The 17,325-nt window shown below is 42.3% G+C and overlaps 1 protein-coding gene across 1 annotated transcript in view; it reads right to left on the bottom strand.

Annotated features, from left to right (window-relative positions):
* The window catches only part of LOC147676817 (uncharacterized), a 184,590-nt gene that overhangs the window by 64,865 nt on the left and 102,400 nt on the right, over positions 1–17,325 (bottom strand). The window contains exons 4-5 of the mRNA XM_086945231.1: positions 10,151–10,312; positions 3,904–4,014 (exon numbers count right to left, since the gene is read on the bottom strand). Coding sequence (XP_086801357.1) covers positions 3,904–4,014; positions 10,151–10,312 — 273 coding nt within the window. The remainder of the gene's footprint in view (positions 1–3,903; positions 4,015–10,150; positions 10,313–17,325) is intronic.

Genomic DNA, 17,325 nt, shown 5'->3' with positions numbered 1-17,325 from the left:
CACTCTCTGTTCCCTCTATGACTTACCTACCTCCTTCACTCGTAACTATCATTTACTCAGGGAGGCTGCACTAACAACTTACAATCAGCTCTCTCAGCTACATCCATCTCCTACGTCTCCCACTCCTGTCTCCTTACTTCACTCATTTTTGCGCAAGACTCCAAAGGCCTCCTCCATTTATAAATACCTTCACACTACTGACTCTCCTAGGCCTAAATCCAAAGTAGAGGAATGTTGCGAACATGACCTCTCCACGTCCTGGCCAATTTCACTATGGTACAAAGTTTGGATCAAGATCCGTAAATCCTCAAGAGCGGCAACCTTGACACAGTCCCTGTTTTTTATTTATAACAGACTTCTCTATACACCTTTTGACCTCCATAAGCGCTTCCCAAACACTTCTCATACATGCTGGTCTTGCTCATCCCCACAAGCAACTTTGTTTCATATGTTGTTCTTATGTACCTCTGTTCATGCTTTTTGGTTACAGGTCTGGGCTCAAATTAACTTGATTTTTCACACAAGTATCCCTTTCGCTCACATAAACATTTTCTTAGGCAGCATTTCCCCTTGTTGGGATAATGTTGAACTAAAGCCTCAGATTATTGATTTGCTACTGGCTGCTGCATTCCAGCAGATAACGGTAAACTGGAAGGACTCCTCCAATATCTCCTTTAAGGCGTGGTGGTTTAATGTTTGCCATAACCACAGACTTGACACTGCTTTTGTTTTTCCGGCTCACCTGGCCGCAAAGCGTTTGGACTAATGGCTCCCTATCACGCTTTACTTGGATACTTGTGCTAATCGTTCGTTTCGTCCACTGCCCTCGCAACAAGAAGTCCTCAAACCTCCTTAAATGCTCACTGCATTCCATTTTTCTTTTCCTCATTGTATCATTTTTACATTTCTTTCAGGTTTTTTCTTGCTTTTATGATTAATGTTTATATGCCTTTTCCTTCTTTCATTCCATTGCCTGGATTTTCCTTTTGATACTATTTACAACCTTATGGTTAGTTTATTTATCATAATTCTCAATGTTTTATATTTCCATTGTACTTTGTATTGACACCTTGCTTTTCTCTTTTTAATATCAAATAAAATTATCTTGAACTTAAAAAAAAAAATCCTATGAACTTCTGTTCGAATGATTGGATTAAAAGAACAACACAGAGCGTTATTTGTGAGCACATGGGATGTGGTAAAAAAATTATTTTTAAATAATGTCATAAATATTGCAATGGTGGAGAAATAAATTAAACATGCTTCAAATCTTGAATTGCAGTCTGGCTTTAAGTACAAAGTGCAATCAAATCAAAGTTCGTATATCATTTTGCCAGACTAATCTGAAATTAGAAGTCCTGCTATCTAAAACGGAGCATACATAAATTATGGTTTACAAGAAGCAGCGAATAAGGTTGCATCTTTTTAGGGGGAAAGCTTTCAGAGATATACTGATAATACTATTTTTGTATAATGTAGACAACATCTGCTGTAAGATTTGGGTTCACTGTCAACATTTTTATTAGAGCAAAATAGGATTTTTTTAAAGGAATATTTGTTAAATTCTGCCCAGATTTAAGATCTAGATGTGTAAACGCCAGGTTACGATTATTTATTAATGTAGATTTATGAAATTTATCCAACTATAATTCCCTCTAACCGGTTGCCATATTGTACTTGCTGTGGCAATCTTATATTCCCATCTCAAGATAGCACTATATGCTTTGAGGTGAGAGGCAGCTAGGCCTAACTCAAGATGAATTTGTTGAACTGGATGTTTCCTCTTACGGTAAGTAATAATCTGAATATGTAACCTTCTGCTGTATTAAGCTAAGTGAATTTTGAACAGAGAAGACATTCAACACCTCAAGAGCTGCTGATGGAATCATTTAAACACAACAGGTGATGGACCGAATGTGGATCAATGTCACACACTCACCCCAGTCCAAAGATCTGGGCCCAAATCCATCGTTTTTTTGCACTCCACACCACCCTGGGTTAGACAATGGCGATATGCAAATCAGCTCTGACCCTGTGCCCCATGGGAACAGTCCAGTCCGAACTACAAAAGCCATGTCCTTCCCAGAACGGAATCAAGCATCCGAGGACCGGACCGGTTTCGAGGTAACACCTCTCATCAGCCCGGCTAGCTTGACTCCAGTGGTGTGGAGTGCCTGGGACCCACGTCTGGGCATTCCCAGCGCACTTAGGGCGGAATATGCAAACACAACAGGGATGGACCGAATGTGGATCAATGTCACACACTCACCCCAGTCCAAAGATCTGGGCCCAAATCCATCGTTTTTTTGCACTCCACACCACCCTGGGTTAGACAATGGCGATATGCAAATCAGCTCTGACCCTGTGCCCCATGGGAACAGTCCAGTCCGAACTACAAAAGCCATGTCCTTCCCAGAACGGAATCAAGCATCCGAGGACCGGACCGGTTTCGAGGTAACACCTCTCATCAGCCCGGCTAGCTTGACTCCAGTGGTGTGGAGTGCCTGGGACCCACGTCTGGGCATCCCCAGCGCACTTAGGGCGGAATATGCAAACACAACAGGTGATGGACCGAATGTGGATCAATGTCACACACTCACCCCAGTCCAAAGATCTGGGCCCAAATCCATCGTTTTTTTGCACTCCACACCACCCTGGGTTAGACAATGGCGATATGCAAATCAGCTCTGACCCTGTGCCCCATGGGAACAGTCCAGTCCGAACTACAAAAGCCATGTCCTTCCCAGAACGGAATCAAGCATCCGAGGACCGGACCGGTTTCGAGGTAACACCTCATCAGCCCGGCTAGCTTGACTCTAGTGGTGTGGAGTGCCTGGGACCCACGTCTGGGCATCCCCAGCGCACTTAGGGCGGAATATGCAAACACAACAGGTGATGGACCGAATGTGGATCAATGTCACACACTCACCCCAGTCCAAAGATCTGGGCCCAAATCCATCGTTTTTTTGCACTCCACACCACCCATGGAATCATTAGCGCATTCGCCTCGAGAGCGTGCTTTTTGGGCAATTTGGGGCACAATTGGGGCACAGACCAGTCTCTAATGTAAGTTGATGAAGAGAAGAGCACAGGGCATACTGAAACATAAGTGGGGCACGTGGCATATGGGGAGCATAGACAAAAATAGGCTCTAAAAGGGAAACAGGCCAAACTGGGATGTAAGGAGGTCACAGGCCAGACTAGGGTGTAAAGGGGTACACTGCGTCATAATTAAAATGGCAGTCATGTACATTAGCATCATCCTAACTATAGCAAGAGAGAATGGAATGCTTTAGAGGGAATATTTTTACAACAGTAAAGGCATCTTGAACAAGGAATCCAGTCAGGAATATTCGTGGGGGCGGGGTCCATATTACAGAAGCTAGGGTGTGATGGGTTGCTGGAAACAGGTAATCCTAGGCAAAGTGTAGTCACCTGAGGGTGATTTACCCACAAGCACATTTTTGCCAGTTGTGCTTAAGATTGGGTTATTGTTTCTAGTTTATTTTTTAACTCTTGCTTTTCTATGGTCTTTTTATTGCGCTGACATGCTAACAAATGGCCACTTCACAGCTCGGATTGCTCCTTTGCATACTGGCAGGTAAAGAGTTAGTACAGCGTGGACTCCTTCAACATAATTATGTCCAGTTCTTCCTGAGGGAGATTGGTCCACACAAGGCCCAGTCCACCTGAGAGGTGCAGATCCTGAATATTGTTTAAAAAAATGTTATGGCTCCATAGGGGAGACAACCTGTGGTGATAATGGTGACTCTACAATGGATAGTAAACACTAGCTTTTAAAATATGAAATGCTGGTTGTAAGACCTTGGAAGGATTTTGTGAGTTTAGTTTGGTAGACACCTTATCAGTAGACAAGCCACTGGAATGCATGTTTGTACCTACCTCTGATCCACCGAGATCAGTCTGGACCCAGCCAGGATGGATGGCGGTGCACATGATGCCATCTGGTTTGTATCCCAATGACTGGCACTTAGTGAGCATGTTCAGAGCAGCCTGCAGGGAAACAGGAAACAATGATAAGGCATTTTGAACAGGGCCATGAGTTAAGCGAAGAGGTGCATTCCTAAAACTTCACATTTCATCCACACATGTTACAAAATGAATCTAAGATTAATCACAGAAGCTTCCTCGTAGACCACGATACCTGTCATGCCACTTAACAACAATACCTGAGATTTAGTCATGTGTCATTGTTTGAGCATGCTCCAATACCAATTACTTCTTTACAAACTCCAGCCTCATTAATCACAGATTCCACTATCACTCCAGATTGCACCTGATCAAATCACAGAGTTCATAATCCCCTTCAAAACTTTGAAAACTTTAATAAAGAGATGCTTGCCATAAATTCTCCTTTGATTGTGTGCACCCTCATTTTGTTTACTTTTTTAATTGGTGTCAGTGTTACCAACTTTGATGCCAGCAAATAAACACCAAGGACCTTAAGTTACATTTCAACATGTCATTATGCGGTGTATTGCTTTGGATATGATACTGAAATAATTAAAGAATAAAGCTTCAGAAAAGTATAACCCTTTTGTTATAAAAAAAAAATAATCTTGGAGTCAAGGACCTTATCTCGTTGGACAAGAGGAGCATGGTATAAAGGAACCTGGGAAATAAAAATGCCTGTTGGTGTAGAGAATGGCAGTCCTATCTTCTGCCTGTATGTGCTCTGGAAGCAGTCACCATTGTGTACGTAGAGGAAGGTTTGACAAGTCCATGGTCCTGGAAGAAGGGTACATTGGTGTCAAGTGTTTTGTTTTACCTACATGTGCTCTGGGACCAGTCGTTAAGGAGTACAGTAGTGAGGTTTTAACAGGTGCACAGATTTTTGTGGGTAGGGCACATTTCATCCTGAGCAAGGCCTTTTCATGGAATTCCGTAACAAACTAAAAAGTGAATGATTGATTTCCCAAGATCTAAGACCACATCTCGTTCAACTTTGTTGAGCCCAATCAAATTTGTTGAACTCAGCACTCTAGTCAATACGGCATTCAGGAAAATGGTGGTCCTTTGAGCTTAATTCTGTTCTTGCCAATAATATCTGTACTGTGATTTTGTTCTATGAAGGACATTTCTTTCCTAAACTTGTTTGGATGAAATCATTCAACTGACACGTTTGTGTCCAAACTTTAAGGTAATGCATTAAAAGTCTACCAAAAATGTAACATCAACATCTAGCATCACTATTAGGTGACAATTCTGTGGGTCGCTAATTGATCCCAGTTTCTGGATAACCCTAATGACTGACCATCGGATGAAGCTGTGATGCAATGTGTTTTTATGTTTTTATACTGTAGGAGTAACGTCCTTCACCACGTACAATGCCCTTTTTCAAACCATATACTGGATTCCATTGGGTGATTAGCGGGATATTTAGCTAGAGCTACTGAATCCAACCTAAGTTCCCAAGATCAGTATAAAGAAACTGTCTGTTCACAAAATATGTAAATGATGCCAACCTACGACTTCCAGACTTCAGACAAAATATGGATGTTGGAGTCCTGCGGATGTTCCCCTGCGCCATTCCTACAAGGACAAAAACCTACTACTGTCTTCCGACATTATCACCTCCAGAAGTGTAGAGCAAGTCTCCTTATGTCATTTGTGACTAACAGCTGTCACAGGACTCCTTCTGTACATTCATTTCAAAGATCTAATTAAAGAATACCTACCCATGTCTATCCATCACTTACAGAGCCCTCTAAGCTCTTTTCTAAATGTTGTTTTAAACCTCTGAGTGTTGTGATCATTAAACTCACCTTTCATATTAAAAGCTTATTCCACAGTACTACATTTGCCATACTATTCAATGGATAAGACAGAAATGTAAACCTAATGTCATAACTGTTGCTCTACAGTAAAAAGAAATCTATTTACTACTAGAAAAGGCAATGCTGCACTAAACTGTAGATTTACCCATGCAATTCCAAGCATTCACTTAAGATTCTTCATCTTCTTTTATAAATGCAGCCACTAAGATCTGTTTGAGTGCTGGTATTGTGTAGCTTCATTACATAATGAGTGCCAAAAATAGATTGAGGATGAGAAACACTATGCTTAAAATAATGTCTGCAATGTCAATGCAAAGAAACCAGTCTGAGATCTGTAGGTGTGCATAATCGAACACTGTGTTCGTGACATGCAAGGTGTATGTAATTAGAATAGGACAATAATTTTGAACCTTTTTGGTAAAGGACATATACCCACACTTATCTAACACGTTGAAGATTTTGTTTATTGGATATTGTCTTTGAAATTAATAAAGTTATGGTGGAACTGCAGAGTTTGCATCTCTTTATACCCCACTATCTTAAATCCCCTTCTCTATGAATTTGTTTTAAGTTGAAATCTCCAGTTAAAATAATTAAAGCAGAACAAATATGTGATATTACTCTAATGTTTGTAACAGCTTATTTAATTTATCAGATGCTTGTGTTGTTGACAAGGGCATATAAAGATTTACTACAACTAACTCCTGCCTTATGGCATGCGCCAGGGATTACGTTAGTTCCATTAAAAACAAAGAATCGTAGATTGTGACATTAGGATCTCCTTGGTGGACTAAATGACTAGCTACAAGCACAGAAAGGCTGAGCTCGGGTGGACTTTTCCTGTGCTGCCGCTTCCTCAAAAACTACAACATTATGTACCAGGAAACAGTCTATGTCCCAAAGTTGAATGTAGATTATGTTGTACTTTCTAAAAGAGGTGATTCAAATCTGACCTCCAGGTTCATTATGTCTGCATAATCCTGCTATACTCCAAAACCAGGAAATGAAAGCGAGTCATAATTAGTGACCTACTCGCGGAACAGCACTTCAAAGGATCGTCAGGGGTAGTACGTGCTATAAAAATACAATTAAAATGACAATAAATAAGATGTATCATTATAATACACAGGACGGTCTGATATGTACTGATGACCAGCTGAAACCTCTTTGATGATCTATTGATAATACATGGACACATTTTTATTTTTGGTTATTGTTCGGGACGGAATGATCACCGAAAGAGAAGTGCTACAAATAGAAAATTGAGCCTTAAAGAAGTTGCGGGACAGTGTGCCCACCAGTCAATGAAACACATGTTGGCTAAGAAATAAATACAACGAAATAAAGAACTAGAGAAAAGAAGAATAAAAGAAAATACTTTGATTGTATACTATGGCATTTACGTTTATGTGAATTTGTAATTCTAGCATATGCTGAGGACTGTGTTGTTGTTTACACCTTAAATTAACATGTGCTCACCCCAGATAGCTTGGTACAGAGCAGTCAGGCTTAACTTAAGCGGCAATCTGAAAAGTATTGGTTCAACAATTTAAACAGCAAAACAGTGAAAACACCGCACAAAAAGGTACCACAATCTAATGAACAAAACAAGACCAAAATAACAAAAATCCAATAACTAAGAACCCAAGGTGTGATTTTTAAAGAATTAACTGAAATATACTGCTTAAAAGCAATGAGCACCAATCTGGGCTATCTGATCGAGCTGGAATGGGTCAAATCCAAATGTTCAGGCCAACCGCTTAGGAGCACGATTAGGATATGAGGGCTAGCTTTGGCGCATTGTAAAGTACCTTAAGTGTGTCATCATCAAAGGCGAGGTGCAGGGGAGGTAATGAGACATCATCGATCCACACAGGTAGATGATGCGTCGGATCCAAGTTGCGCAACGGTGATGATGCATTGAGGATGAAGTTGATGCACCTGCGCAGTCAGCGATGCATCAGAGTTGATCCCTGCAAATGCATTGATGCGTCCGCAGTGGAGGAGATGCGCCGTTCTGAGTCCCTTATATCAACGACAATGCGTGGATTCTGCTGGTGCGGCACTTTAAACCCACTTCCAGGGGCCCGGGACTGGATTGGCACCACTTGGCAGGCCAGACTCACAGATGACAAAGTACTAGTTGTGAGGCAGGTGCCTTAGAATTATTTTATGTCTCTGAGACTTCAATTATGAGGCAAGCCAGCAAACCCTTGGAGTCCCTTTGGTTCTGGGTTCAACTGATGTGGGTCCAGTCCCTCTCTCCCAGGCAAAGAGGGAAGCAGGCAGTAGGTCAGCACAGCAAGAAAGCAATTCTTCCCAGCAGCAGTTCAGCAGAGTGGTATTTCTTCAACAGCACCACAGCATTTTGTTGTTATTGCAGAGTATTAACTTTCAGAAGTGTACTGAAGTTGTTGGGCCAGAAGTCCAGTTTGTATACACAGTGGTACCTTTGAAGAGGGGCATACTTCAACAAAGGACTTTGAAGTGCACAGAGGTCCTCCTTTGATGTCTCGGCTCCAGACTACAGGGGCCTGAGCAGTCCTCAGCGCCAGACTGGGAACCTAAACCGGCCCTGGAAAAGCGCTCGGTCGGGACACCCCTTGGTGTTGGGGGTGCGGGCGAGCACTTTGCCAGGGGCTGGATTTCGGCCGATTTTGTTACAGGGCCGATTTTGCAGCCATGCTGCAAAAGCGGCCCTGTATCAAAAATGGCCCCAGGGGCCCAAAACCGGCCCCCACCCGTGAGGCCAACCGGGGTATTGCCCGGTGCCCGCTATGGCCAGTCCGGCCCTGGCAGTCCTTTGTATGGCAACAGGACACAGCCTATCCAGATGCAAGTGTAAGCTGTGTCCAGCTCTGCCCAACCATCCTTCCCAGGAAAACACATCAGGATGTGAATAAAGTCACCCCTTAGCTCCCTTTGTGTTTGGATGTCTAGAGGGAATGCACAAAGCCCAGCTGTCACCCACCCAAGACTATATTGGAGACAGGCTCAGGCACACAGATCTAAGAGCAAATAAAAATGACCATCTTTCTAAAAGTGGCATTCTTAAAATTTTAATGATAAATTCCACTTTACCACTAAAGAGAATTTTTCATTACAAATCCATAGGGATTAGACATGACAACTCTATCTCCTTCTCATTAGGAGTTACAGCTTATCAGATGTATCAAGGAGTCGCCAATGCTAACCAATAGGAGGGGTATACCTCATAGCACTGAAATACACATTTGGGAGTCTTTCCACTACCAAGACATGTAAAACTTAAAAGTGCATGTCCTACCTTTTAATTACACAGGATACTGCTCTTTTGGCTACAGGGGTTACGGATATGTAATAAAAGGGGAGTTTACAGCTTGGCAAGGGGTGCTAAACATGGCAATATAAACTGCGCACATACAGGCTCTGCAGTGGAAGGCTTGAGCCATTGTTTAACAGGCTACTTAAGTGAGTCGCACAATCAGTGCTGCAGGCCTACTAGTAGCATTTAAATTACAGGCCCTGCCATATACTGCACTTTACTAGGGACTTATAGGCAAATTAAATATGCCAATTACAAGTTTGCCAATCAAACTAGGTTTAGGGGAGAGAACCAATCACTCAAAAAATATACTGCCTACCAGTATGGATGACATGTGAGTCCTAAACCTTGTATTCCTCTTTGACTTATGTAACATTTCCTATAGACTGATTTACACACATATGATTCATTGTCTGTATAATCGCTATATAAAACTTTATAAATAAATAAATAAATGTGTGTGTGATGTAAAGTCCTCTGACACCCTACATTGATAAGAGTAACACTATATAAAAGTAAAGAAATTCATGTGAAAGAGTGTTTATGGAGAGGTGAGGGGAACTTTTGTAGGGTGGGGTGAGGGGATCGTGGGGAAGAAGGTCATTGGAGTTGGGTGAAAAAGAAAACCTGCCTGGGCTGATATCTCAGGGGTAACTAGTAGTCTTTTGTCCCCTTTGTGTTGAGCTGCTCGAATTTCCCGCCATGATTGCAGGGCAACACCCCTCTCTCCCTTGAGCTCCAGATGTTCCATTACTCAAGTGCCCACCTCCAAATGGCAATGGTGTCCTGCTAGTTAGACACCTAAGATCTATTTGAGGCCTCAATTGAAAAAAAAGAAAAAAAATCCAATTAAAATAAAACAGCCCTCCAAAGCCGTATGTGGTTTACCGTGGAGCCAGTTGAATATTACAAATGGAAATGCTGACACTCCAGAGAACCTTATGGGAGGGCAACAGAGAAAACGGGTTACATCACAGACAAAGCTATATAGTGACAAAGAAACAAGGCGATGTAAATTTGTGCATTGAATTGAACTTGCTTGCCTTACCTTGCTACAACGATAGGAGACAACAGGAACATGATCGAATTGTTCATAACACGCAGCGATTGATGACAATCTGGTAGACATGTTGATCACGGCTGCTTTGCTGCAGCTCATACCAGCCTGGGCATTGTCCTTTGCAGCCTTCTTTAAGAGGTGTAGAAATGCCTGAAAAGACCGATATCACATAAGCAGCCATTTGGGACACAAACATTCTAGAAAAAGCAGTGTCAGTCAGTCAGTCAAAATTACGTTTATTTAGCCCATGGTCTTTAAACAAGGTAAAAGATAGTTGCCATTTAAAATATGCTACAGCACCATTTATATAAAGTATGCAATAATAGTTACATTAGTTAAAAAAGAATGGGGTTACAATAAGAACAATTCTTCTTGGGCAACCCTGCCCTTTAAAACATTATAATTAAAATAAACATTTTCTTTCATAAAAGCTATATAATTCATCTAGTTTATAAAATTTCTAAAAGTTATTGCTCATATGTTTTTTGGAAACTTTGAATTACTTTTATATATTTCCCTAGTGCAATTGCTATTTCCATGGTAGGCATTTCTGTTAGTAGGTTGACCACCTGTGTCCACGACCTTATATCATATTTTAAGAATATTGGACGAAGACATGATTTACGATGCTCTATAATTATTGTACAGTCTAGCAGTATGTGCACCATATCACCTTTCATACCTGGCCTACACTTACAACACCCATTGGGGTCAAACATTTTTATTTTTAATTCTTCATTTAACAACCACGGGTTTATACCAATTCGTAATCTTAGTATCTCTTGTCTAATCCAATGGTTCGGTAATGTATCCAAATAAGGAAACCAGTTTTTATTAGACCAGGACTCAATCATAACCTGTGCTGACGCCATTCTGAGGGAAAACTGCATTAGGTGACCATTCCTTTCAGTTCTTTAGCTTTGACAATTACAATGTTGAAATAAATACAATGATTGCAGAGAGCGAATTTCTGTTGTTTGAAAAGTGTTTAGCATCATAAAGTGATTTTTGTTGGCGACTGGACCAGGATACTCATGGAGTTTTATTTGGTAATGTGTTTCTGGGCATGTCTATAAATAAAAAATTGCTGCCTCGCCTTGCTGTGCGCCCAAGAGGCGTTCTATGAGTGTTGCAGTGGGTTTTCCATGCAACACCCATGTAATTTGCCGCTGCCCCAGATTTACAAAAGCATGTAGACCTGCAGAAGCTCCAAATCCGTACGTCTCCCGAGGTGAAGGACAACGTGGAGAAATATCTTTATTTTTTCCTGTTTTTTCCTCTTTCTATGTGTGCTGCATTCTGATGCACACATAGGAAGATGAAAACGCCATTTAGGATTGGTTTTGTGCAGGAAGGAGCCCCTTTTTAGGTCTCGCTGCGCCAGAAAGACTTTTAGTACGTGGCTTTTAAAAGTGCTGCCACACGCTTTTGCAGGCCTCAAGCTTGCGATCGCACGCGCAGCCGCCAGCTTTGCCACTCACATGCTTTTTAAAAAATTTCTGTTAGCGCACGCACATGGACAACTACCGGGCTTTGTTCCTCCCTTTTGCGTGCGCACACACAACTCCTGCTTCTCCCCCATGGCCAATGCTTGTTTTGTGAATCGCATATCGCGACTTCCCCCTTTGTTCGTGACTCTCGCATCCACTTCCCGCCGCCTCTGTGTGCAGCCTCTCTCCCTCTGAACGGACTCGGTGTGGCACGGGTGCAGCTCGAGAGAGGCTGGCGCCGGCAGCATGTTGGGCCTCCTACCTTGGGAAGCTGATGACAGCTGCAGCCTTTGATGGAGGGGGCGCTCGCAGGCAGCTTGACTCAGGGCAAGGCCCTGGAGTTAGTTAGAATGCAGGCTCAGGATCCGTCCTTTTTCTCCAATGACTGAGCGTGATTGACACTTACAAATGACCCAGCTAAAAGTGTGGAGTCTCCGACCCCAAGTAACATCTTCGGCATGCCGTAGATTTGCCAGCATTTTGTCTTCTAATGACTACAAGTCCCATGGAAATTCACGGGCTGCTGAATTTTTAATACAGGGTTTTTCAGTGGAATGTGCAGCATGGACAGGCTTTCTCCGCGTTCCTGTCTAGTTATGTCCTGTTCCCTCCTTGTACCACTGTATGCTTTCCATTGCTTGTTCAGACTGTCCTTAATACCCATATCCCTGTCTTCCCGTTCTCTCCTTTTTAATACTTGTTGGTCCCTTTTACTCGCCTCTTATTTAACTGCCCTGTAAGCGTATTTTCTCTTCCCCACGCTCTATTTTGTCATGTTGCTGAAGTTTCCACTTTGTTTTCTCTTCACTCCATTCTCTTCATTCCTCTGCCGTAGAGCGTCGCCTAGTAATTGTTTCTTCTTTTTTGTCCACTTTTCCTTCCTCTCAATCCTACCTTCTGCACACCAACTCTTCGACAGAGTCGGAATGACCTTTTAGGGTAATCTGCCAGTGCCAGAAAGGCTGGTCTGTCAGGTCAGCCAGTGTGTGAGCCTTTTTTAAGGTCTGGTGGGCCGGTTTTTACTCTCGATTTCTCTGATGTTACCACAAACATTGCATGCAATAAGCACGCATGCATGCATTCTCCCATACCTTGCAAAACACCTGTATTGCTTGTCTTTATAAGTTAAAAACGTACCCGATTTGCATATGTGGGTTTGTTTTTTAGCTATGCGTTTTGTTTGTTAGGGGGCCACTTTTATCTATCCCAGTCCTACCCTGCTGTATTTTCTACGCAGATGACACGCACTCCTTCTTTCCTTTGATAAAGACACACCCAACATTAAAAACATATTCGCAGAAGGCATGAAAACCATAACATCATGGACGAGCAACAATTTCCTGCAGTTAAACGCAGGAAAAACAGAAATAATGCTCTTCGAAGACGCAGTCAACAGCTGGTCACCTAGCTGGTGGCCAGAGGAACTAGTCTCGGCACCATCCCCTAAGTCTGTGGTTAAAAACCTGGGGGTCTTAATGGACAGCAAACTTAATCTTGATGAGCACATAGCTGCAACCAAACGAGCTTGCTTCCACGCACTCAGCCTGCTCCGCAAGGTCTTCCACTTCCTTCCCGCTTCCACACGTAAAACCCTGGTACACGCCCTAGTACTTAGCCGCTTGGACTTCAGCAATGCTTTGCTGATCTCTGTCAAGGAATCCTCCCTGAACAGTTTACAAACTTCACTGGTCACCCATACACAAAAGAATCCAATTAAAAATCTGTTGCATGGCCTAAACCAGATGGGTCCTACATATCTGGCAGACAAACTGGTCAGACACACACCATCATGTACCCTTCGCTCAAAAGGGAAAGGCCTTCTTATCATCCTACGCATAAAAAGCAAACCAGATTGGGAGGCAAATCGTTCTCCTATCTAGCCCCCCAACTCTGGAACCAACTACCTCTGGACATTCGCGTCTGCACTAATTATCTGAGCTTTAGGAAAAAACTCAAAACCTCACTTTTCTAACACTGAAGTGCTTCACCTTTACACGTCCACAGCGCGGAGATACAACATCTGGGGTGATTCATGCGCTCTACAAATGACATAAATAAATAAATAAATAAAAGGAAATGTGAGTGAGCACGGAAAGTAACCACGAGGGGAACCGATAATTAACTGCTGACTGATTGTAGATTAATTCTTTAAACAAACACTGACAACGTCAATAGGTCTGGCATTAGCCACCAGCCTTTTGCCTTTGGCAATTCTCATTTTGCTCTCTCGTCTGTGAGTGACAGCATGATGCCTTTTCACAAGGAGCACAGCCACACACCAATTAGTTCCAGTAAGTGTCAGGGACTACTAAGGTAATGTTTGCTTATTGAGACCCAAAAATATTCTTGCCTTTAAAAATGTTTTTTTAGATTGATGAGGGTTGGCAGCTTCACCAACAATAAAACCACAGTGAAGTCATTCAAAGGCTGAAATGGACTGACCCATTGCCCCATGGTGCATAATGCAGTGAGTGACGAAAAGCTTGAATGACAAGAAAACAGACTATTGGATGAAGTCTGCCTGATAGACCCTAAAACTGTTATAAACAGAATATTAGTAAAATTAGAGGGCCAGAACTAAAAAAGCTAGTTGATCTGCGTTGGGTGCTAGTCTCTGGCCTTTGCAAATATTTTTTTTGTACTGTTTTTGTAAATCTATATTACAATAGATATGGTTGATAGATGGAGGGTTGCAAAGACAGATAAAAAGAGGTGGTTGTATAGGTAAGTAGTGTTACCTAGATAGACAGATATATAGTGTTGCCTACTTAGACAGATATATAGTGCTGCATAGATTGACAGTTACATAGTGTAACCTACATATATTACCTACTGGCGGTCGCCAGTAGGTAGTTATAGTTAGGATTTTTTTCAATGTTAAATCTCAAAATTCTATTTGGAATAGCTTTGGCGCCGGTTGACGAATCTGACTGACAATTTCCTCAAAATGGCCTCGCGGCGTTCCTGTCCTTCCCTGAAAGTTTGGGGGGGATTCATCAAGCGGGGGACGAGATAAAAGGGGGGTCCCAAAACACGTTTTCCCCATGTTAATTTCCATAGGGCGGTCGATTTCACTTTTAGCCCGAACGGCTGAATGGATTTCAACCAAATTTGGCAAAATTGTAGGGACTGGTAGCCCGATGTGCCTTTGCTATGTGTCAAGATATGTGCACCAGTGGAAATTGAGTAATTTAGGTTCAAAAATATATATATATCTGTAAGAGCGCCCCGGTACGCGCTCCGGGGAGCGCCCCGGGCGCGACACACGAGGACGCGAGGTGCGCACGGAAATCTGATTGGCTCTTGGGTGTCTGTAAACATTCGAAACAGTCCGGAGCGGCCGTCATCTTGTGTCTCGGTAGTATTGAGACACAAGAGGTGGCCAAAACAAAGGGGGAAATGACCATAAGGGGGCAGGGTAGATCCCCCCTGACCCCCTAGGTTTGATGTGGGGGCTTAAAAAGGGCCCCGCGGGGCAAAAACATTTTTTTTTTGTTTGGCGCGGGGGCGTGCCCGGTACGCGCACCGGGGAGCGGACCGGGGAGCGTACCATAGAGGAAAAATGAATGATAGAGTTTTTAAAAAATGTAGCCTTTTTTTAGAAATTGGAGGTAGTTCTAAAAAAAACAGTTTTTTTTTCTTCTTTTTGTTGTTTTATATTATTTATATTGTTTTTTTGAACATTTTGTACTTTTTTTGGATTTTCTGAACAGTTTTAGATTTTTTTTGCATTTTTCATGGGGAAAAACGAAAAACAGGGAATTGAAAATGGCTCAACTGGAGCAAAAAACTAAAAGAAAAGAAAAAATTAGGGTTTATTGGGGCATTTATGGTTGTCCCCAGCAAGGACGATGAGCTTTACGCTCTGTTCTCCGTAGCAGATGGTCTTCCCACAATATTTACAGATAATTCTGAAATCTGCAAATCGGGGCTGAATGCACAGCATCGTCTCACTTTCCTCTGGTGCAGACGCAGTGGGTTGTTTCCTTTTTGAGCTGGTTCTTGTTGATCGGGGAGGGTTACTGGCCAGTTCCCTCATTTCTGCAGCAGAATAGTTTATAGGATGTTTGCGCTGCATGTGGCATATCATTGTGTAGTTCCCAAATGAATATTTTTTATTTGGGTTTCCCCTGGAAAGTTCCATGCCACAAATTTTGCAACTGACCTTGGGTGCATTTACTTTTTTTTTCCCCTCTGGGAGAGTAAAAAACTCCCAAATAATGTGTAGTCTTGGCTGGTATGGGGTATTGTGTTCTTCCAGCCATCTTGAACTCCCCTCCTCCTCCTCCTCCTCCTCCTCCTCTTCCTCTTCTTGAAGACCACCAATGATATCTTGAGGAGGTCCTTTTGGTGGTTGTGGTGGTGCAGATGCACCAGCTGCTGCTACTACTGAAGCCATTATTTTGAGCAAAAAAGTAGAGAGAGCTACAAACAGGTCTTCCTAAGTCAAAGGACAAAGTCAGAATAAGGAAAAAAGGTGGGGTCTTTCATCCTTTTGAAAAACAAAATTTATTGAACCAATGAAAAGTGTTATTTTTAGGTCACATGACCAGGGGCTTCATCATTATGAAATCAAAACTGTTATGAACCAATAAAAATTGTTATTTTCAGGTCACATGACCCGACGCGCTTACGCTACGCGCCCCGGGTTGCGTCGTGTAAGCGCGTCGGATGTTTACGTTGCGCGATCGTATTCGCCCGAGTGCTTCCGGGTGCGCTTACGCCGTGCGTATCACGCAGATGCGGCTACGCGATAAGTCACGATCAGGTTTTCGTTCGCGATATTGGCGCTTACGGGACGCTCCCCGGAGCGCGCCCCGGGGCGCTTTATAAAAGTACGCTTTTCGGGGCGCTCCCCGGGGCGCGCACCGGGAGCGCTCCAAAGCAAAAAAATTAATGGGAAAAATTGTAGGGACTGGTAGCCCTATTCTCAAGTGGTTTTTACGAAAGTTAACTTTAAAAAAAATATATATTGTGCTACATTGGGCTATATATATGTTACAGCCAAAATGTAGCCCAAATGTAGCCCAATGTAGCCAATGTAGCCCAAAGATGGCCACCAGAGACAAAAAAAAAGTGTAGCCCAAATATCAGCCAGATGTAGCCCAACTGTAGCCCAATGACAGAATGTACCAGAGTGTTCTAAACAACTAGAGCGCTAACAGTCTTACTTATAAAGTGAGACTTATAGTTAGGAATTAGCATTAAAAAACCTATGAAATTCACTGAAAAGACCATAGGTTTCAGACCAGTTATAGTTAGGAATTAGCATTTAAAAAACCTATGAAATTCACTGAAAAAACCATAGGTTTCACACCAGTTATAGTTAGGAATTAGCATTTAAAAAACCTTTGAAATTCACTGAAAAAACCATAGGTTTCAGACCAGTTATAGTTAGGAATTAGGATTTAAAAAAACCTATTAAATTCACTGAAAAAACCATAGGTTTCACAACAGTTATAGTTAGCTGGAAATTTTACTGACATAAAACTATTGAAATTCCACGTTATAGTTAGTTGGACTCACTATAACTTGCGCGTGTAATGCACTGCTGATGACGTCACATATTACATCACTCATGACATGGTCAGTGACATCACTCATGACATCACTGATGACATCATCCTTGTGACAGAGTGACAGACCTCCTTTCACTGTAATGTAACCCATGAA

Source organism: Lissotriton vulgaris, chromosome 12 (assembly GCF_964263255.1).
Source record: "Lissotriton vulgaris chromosome 12, aLisVul1.2, whole genome shotgun sequence".
Taxonomy (NCBI): Eukaryota; Metazoa; Chordata; class Amphibia; order Caudata; family Salamandridae; genus Lissotriton; species Lissotriton vulgaris.
This window is presented reverse-complemented; position numbering and strand designations above follow the sequence as displayed.